Source organism: Limulus polyphemus, unplaced genomic scaffold, assembly GCF_000517525.1.
Source record: "Limulus polyphemus unplaced genomic scaffold, Limulus_polyphemus-2.1.2 Scaffold1219, whole genome shotgun sequence".
In the NCBI taxonomy this organism is placed as follows: Eukaryota; Metazoa; Arthropoda; class Merostomata; order Xiphosura; family Limulidae; genus Limulus; species Limulus polyphemus.
The window spans coordinates 24,351-30,790 of record NW_013666829.1 but is presented as its reverse complement, the minus strand read 5'-3'; the positions used below and the strand labels follow the sequence as shown (position 1 = coordinate 30,790).

The window sequence follows — 6,440 nt, the reverse complement described above, 5'->3', positions numbered from 1 at the left end:
ATTCACCCTTCAAACACAGTATAATCACAGGAGAAATGTAATAGTTGTGTTTCCTTTGGTATATATTTCTATGAAGAACTGCATAGGCTCTTATGTCCTGAATGAATCAGTATCCAAGCATGGCTCATACCTTTTCTGCAGTATGACATCAACATCTTTACATTTTAATCCTTCTTCCTTGGGGAATTTTAACTTCGTTGAACATAGCAAAACATTCGCAAAAGTAAAGACAGAAGTAAGAAAAGAGTTAAAATTTGAAAAGTTCAGCAAAAAGAAAGAAGGGAAAAAAATCAGTTTGTTTAATACATAAATCATTTTAATTAAAACACCACATAGCTTCTAGTTTAGTTCTGAATGTAAAGAGAAATAGTGAGATAGAAATGATAAGAAATGCAAAAATTTGATATGTCACTACAGTAAAAATTACTGGCATAAATGTTATTTCATCATATCTTATAATTTAATTATATCATTTTCCCTTGATTGTAAATTATAGAATGTTTAGCTCTAGAAAGTTAATTCTCATAATTATTAATATTTTCAAGTAAAATTTATTTTTGTATTTAAGCAAACCATTAGTATCCTCTACTGTCATGAAAGCCAGAATGGAAGGTCGCAGGATGGTACGAATGTCTCTTATTCGGAACTGTATGAGAGGAGGAGATATTGAAGGAGACTGGGTAACAGTAGGAGTCATCACACATAAGACAGACAGTAAAACATCATCAAAAACAGTAAGATCAGGAAGTGGTTCAATTTTAGATGTAAAATCCTTAAAAGTTACTTTTCAAATAAAATTGAAAATTTTAAAAACAACTATGTTATATTAAATATTAATCAAAGGAAACTGATGAATTGCTGAAATAAATTTCAAATTATAATGATCAACCCATATGTTATAATCTAGAAAAATGCAATAAAGAAAACACTTTGGCAACTGATAATACGAATGCAGGGGGTGAGCTGACTATTTAGAAACGTATTTATGCCTACTTGTCATAATCAGTTTACTAGGGTTTTTTTTCCCAAGTATTAATTCACTTACATTTTCCAAGTCCCTTGATTTTAATTCATTCACCCTCAGAAGATGAATGTGCTATTGCCGAAGTTGAAACTAGGAATGACCTAAAAACTAAATGATTTTATGTTTGGGGAAAATGTGGTATTTTGCTGGTATTACCAGTCAGTTATATTGTATCTTCCAAAAGAAATGTTTACACTTGACTAAACTTACTTGAACATGTTTTTATGCTTCATGGCTAAAACAGAAAATTTGATGAGCTTATAATGCTTAAGGTTTGAGAGATGAAGATTATAAAATCATATGACAATTGAAGATATTTAGATATTTGGATCTCCATGTTTGGTATGTGAAATGTGTTTGTTTTTTATTATTATTATAGAGAAGTAAATAATCCATGTTCACAAATTTTTCACACATTTTGGCACATTTGTTGATATATAGCATGCAGATTACCAACTTCAGAGTGCATTGACCTTATTCTTGTGCTAGTCACACAATGTCAAAAATCATTCTCCTTTAGTTTTTACAGATCTTCCTATGGATGATGTTATTGGTTATTTTCTTTTAGGCTTGTACTAATGGGTTTTCTGGTTGCATCAATCATGTAAAGGTTTAGAAATACCTGAAGATTGTATTCCCTATGTGTTTTCAATGGGAATGACAAATTGATGTGATGCATATTTAGCATAAAGATATTCAGAAATATTATTGCATTAATAACTTATTATTTATGGAGTGTTTTTAAATATGAGTATTTTTTGTAACACAATGAACTTTTTTTTAATAAACATCATGATTCTTCTTACTGAAACTACAGGGAAAAACATTTTCAATTTGGAAAATGAGTGATCTTCGAGACTGCAGTAGAGTTATAAGTCTGTTTTTATTTGGAGAAGTTTATCAGCAGCATTGGAAAGAAAGCATCGGCACTGTAGTTGGAATTTTAAATGCTTCAATAATGCCTGAAAAAGAAAATTCAGTAAGATATGTTACATAATTTTTTGTTTTTTATGTAAGGTTTTTGTCTTAATAGTTGCCATCTACAAATGTTAAGTTCTGAAAAATTACATGGTTTTCTTATGGCAAATGGTCATAGTTTGTGATAAACAAAAAAATTTGTGATTTGCCTGAATGAACTGTTAAAATTAGTTAATTGTTATCAGAGTGTAAGTCTGGTGGCTAATCCCTTTTTAAATGCTGGTTTTTTGTTATGGAGGAAAATAAATATAATTTTGGTTGCACAGTTAATAAGATAAACTATCTAATTCCCTCTTTTCTCAGTATTGAACTCAACGAAACCTGGTGAATTGAAAAATTACAACAGATGAAAGTATGCATGAAATAAAAATAATCCACTTGTATGAGAAATTTTTAGAAAATATTTTCTACTTAATAAAAGCTCTTAAGTTCTTTTGTCTTTCCTTTGTAGTCTTAGTCGTTAAGAAACAGTTTGATATCACTTCTGGCCAGTGTCAAAATGGTTCTGACTAACCTGTTTTTGTAGAAGAAAAAGATCAGCTAAAGTTCAACTACAATATAGTAAATTATAGATCCATTTTATAAATACATTCTTTGAGATAAAGAATTATTTTCAAGGTTTTTGATAAAGGTGAAGTTCTGTCATTTGATTCTTTTCAGCTTTTTATGAACTTGAACTAACTGCTGTTGTAATGAAGAGTAGAGGCTGTTAGAGGCTTATCTTGAGTCATGATGATTTTTTGGTCTTTATGATATACTATTTGTTAAATAAAGAGCTCAGCAGATGTTTCTAAACTAACAATAATAGTATGAGTTTTTTTTTTTGCACACTTCAGAGAATGCAATTATTCCCTGCTTTACTTGTGATTCTGTATAAATGAGCTACTCAGGTTTTTCTGATTATATTTGATCTTGTTTATTTACAGAAATTTGATGACTTGAGCCTGACAGTGGATCATCCAGGAAAATTAATGATCATGGGAAGTTCTAAAGATTTTGGTTACTGCAAAGGCAAGCGAAAGGATGGGCAAGCCTGTTCAGCTTTTGTTAACATGCAAGTATCATATAATTTTGAAATGATGTAATGGTCTAAACTGTTTTGAAAGTTACATAGAGTTTCCACATGCATAGGTGATGTTGAATCACAGCCATTTGACAACAGATCTAATTAAAAGATGGTGAGCTCAGTACATTTATTTCATATAAAAGTGACAAGTAAGGTGTTGGTGTAGTTTTACACATGGAAGCAGTTAAGTTTCATGTAGTAAAATGAGAAATTAAACATTGGTTGTGAAATATGATTACAGAACAAAAATCTGGTTTTTGTTTGGAGTGTTAATATTTTGCATGTAATATTTTCACTAATTTCACAGTAAGAGTTCTCAACTGTTTTGACAAGGTTACTATTTTAGCCCACTCCAAGGATGTGAATTTATTTTGAACAAAAATAAAGTGATTAAAAATTTTGTATAGTAAATTCATAAGTGTGTAAGCTCACAAAAATAATTTCATTTTATATTATTCATTTTGCCAGAAACTCTTGCAGTCCTACAATAATTTGAGAGAAGTTTGTTTGTTTGTCCTTTAATTCCTCCTTGAACCTGTCAAATATGGTTTAATCAACTAGGAATGACTTGGAATGTATCAAGAAGTTATTTTTCTTTTAATATATGTAATTTCATAGCTCCACTGATGGTTAAATATAGATCGTCAGTGGGAGTGGTCACTGATGGGACTTCTCCAGTTTCCTCTTCCATTACATAGGCTATACATACAGTCTGTACTTTCAATCATTACTGACATATTTAAGACAAAAACAGAAACACTTTCTATTTATTACTGATAAAACATTAAATCTACAATTTCATTTACTTTTCAAATCCCGTCAATCATTTGAGGGATTTTTTTGTCACACATTTTTTATACATACTTTCAAGACACACTTATATTAAGTGAGATTTGTTTAAGTCACATGTTATTTATTGCTTTTTTGATAAAATAACTAAAATAGAAAATATAACATTATTTAAATAATCAAGCCCAGTAGACATGAATAATTATATTCTTAAGTACTTTCAATCTTTATATTCATAATTGTTTTAAAAAAATTTCAAATCTCAATAATCATTTGAGGGATTTAATATTCATTGATATAAACACCTCACAACAATACCTGTCAATAGTGTGTGCTTTATTATAAGACATCTTATTTCTTTTTGATATTTTACACATCAATCAGGATGTGATCATGCCAAAGATAGTACGCAAGTGCATACATAGCCATAAACACCAGTAAAAATGTAGCCATAGATAAAAAGAAACAATGGCCATTATCTCTAAAATCGGTAAATGAAACATATAAATGATTTGTTAACTTTAAAAACCTTTCACTGTGCATTTCACAGGTACATCTGCTAGTTTATTGTAATAAAAAAAATTAAGTGCAGAGAGATTAAATTGAGATCAACATGTACCTCATGAAATTTTAGACAAGAATCTTTTTTTTTAATGTTTGTCTTGAGAATGTTCTACTTTTGGTCTTGATATCATAGTAAGTGGATTTACTGAATATAAATTGTTTTCTGTTACAGTTTTAATGGCTTAAAAAAGATAGTGACAACTTGAAGTCACTGTCTCCTATCCCTGTTATATACTGCACAACAAAAAATTACTTACTAGAGGTACACTTCCATGAAGTTCAAATATCTGATATGTACTTCTTTTTTTTTCAGGGCACACTGTGAATTTTGCCAATATCATGTCCATACTGAGTACAAAAAATTGAGTTCTAAAAGGGTTGAACTCCAGAATTCGTAAGTATTATGTAATTGAAATTTTTGATTTAATCATTCAAAGATAAAAACTTATAAACATATTGGAGATTGTAAAAGCTATGTCACGTTTCTGTTTGATTCTAACACTTAGGTGAAGTCATTGTTTTGAACTCTTGTTGTCAAAAACTAAAACACTGACTCATTCTAAAAGCTGAGATTTAAGTGAAGTAATGTGATTGACTTTGTTATTGGGAACTATATTACTGTATTGAAAATATAATAATGTTTGAAATTATGCAGTCACTATTTACAAAATTGTTTTACACTTAATAAAATTATACTGAGTATAACATGTTAAATTGCACTCTGTATGAGATTGGGGCATGCATACTTTGACCCCCCACCCATGTACATAGGGTTAACATCTCATTTATTTTACAAATAGTTTCTTGTTCTGACTCACAAGAGGTCGTAAGAAGAAATAGTTTTTGCTCAAAATTCAAATTTTTTAAAAGAGTAAGCTTTTGACAACTTTATCACCATTTTTTGTAAGGATCTTTAGAAAGTACTGTTGGTAGTTTAGTTTTACTAGATAAGGCCACATAATAAAACTATGAATGTGTGTAGTGCCAATTTATTTTATAACTTTTCTTAAACTGTAATTGAAGATAAAAAATAAAATTAATATTAAATGTTCTACAGTTTACCTTTTTAAACTCTGCATTGATCATTTTAATCACACTAAGTTAGGGTTTCAGATGGATATTTTAAGTGCCATTCAGGTTTAAAAAAAATTAAAATATGAAAAATAGCAGCAAAGTTTAAATATTATCTGAACACAAATTTACTGAAGCAAACTAATGGTAATTTGAATTAGTGTTAATGTAGTATATTCAAAGTAGGCTTAGCACTTTTTTCAGAGTCAAGGTTATTAGATGTGAAGTTAGATGTCTTTTGTTATCTAACCCTCTGGTTTCAAGTGGGTCAAGGTGAGCATGCCACATTTTTATAGAGTTATATTAAAAATTTAATTAAACAACTTTATTATCAATGTATGTAAATAAATTTGGTATTAAAATGTAGTTTGTAATTAAAATTTTTATATTATATAAGCTTAAATTTCTTAATTTCCAAATGAAGTATTTAAATAAATTTTCAGTCATCACTTCTTTCTATTGTATGATGCTCTGAATTGCCCATTTTAGATTTTCTTTCTACCATTATGTGTTACCAATTACACATTTATACTGTAAATACTGTTAAGCAAACAATGTAAATTTATAGCCTCTTACTTTACTGAGATACAAACAAGAAAATCAAACTCGCATGACACAGCCCTCCTTTCTCATCCTGTAGTTAAAAATTGATCAATAAATCACTGACATTTGCTGTTAAATTACTTATAATCAACAGAAAGAGCAGATTCTGATTTATAAGATTTGTTACAAGGATAGTTCATTTAGATGCCAGGCCAGGAAATCTTTAGCCACACACAGTTTCATTATTTGCTTTTGTGGTGCTCAGCTCAATCAGCTAATGGAATTTTTTTACCTATTTATAGCTTAGTTAGAAAGCCACTTAAATCATACACTTAGTGCATTCAGAAATATAGTATTTATAGTTTCATGGTTAGAAGGGAAGTCAAATTGGTTCTGTCCAGATCT

The 6,440-nt window shown here is 29.2% G+C and overlaps 1 protein-coding gene across 1 annotated transcript in view; it reads left to right on the top strand.

Annotated features, from left to right (window-relative positions):
• LOC106462662 (protein MCM10 homolog) overlaps positions 1–6,440 on the top strand; it is a 44,825-nt gene that overhangs the window by 17,115 nt on the left and 21,270 nt on the right. Inside the window, exons 5-8 of the mRNA XM_022389981.1 lie at positions 569–734; positions 1,842–2,003; positions 2,929–3,056; positions 4,735–4,815. Coding sequence (XP_022245689.1) covers positions 569–734; positions 1,842–2,003; positions 2,929–3,056; positions 4,735–4,815 — 537 coding nt within the window. The remainder of the gene's footprint in view (positions 1–568; positions 735–1,841; positions 2,004–2,928; positions 3,057–4,734; positions 4,816–6,440) is intronic.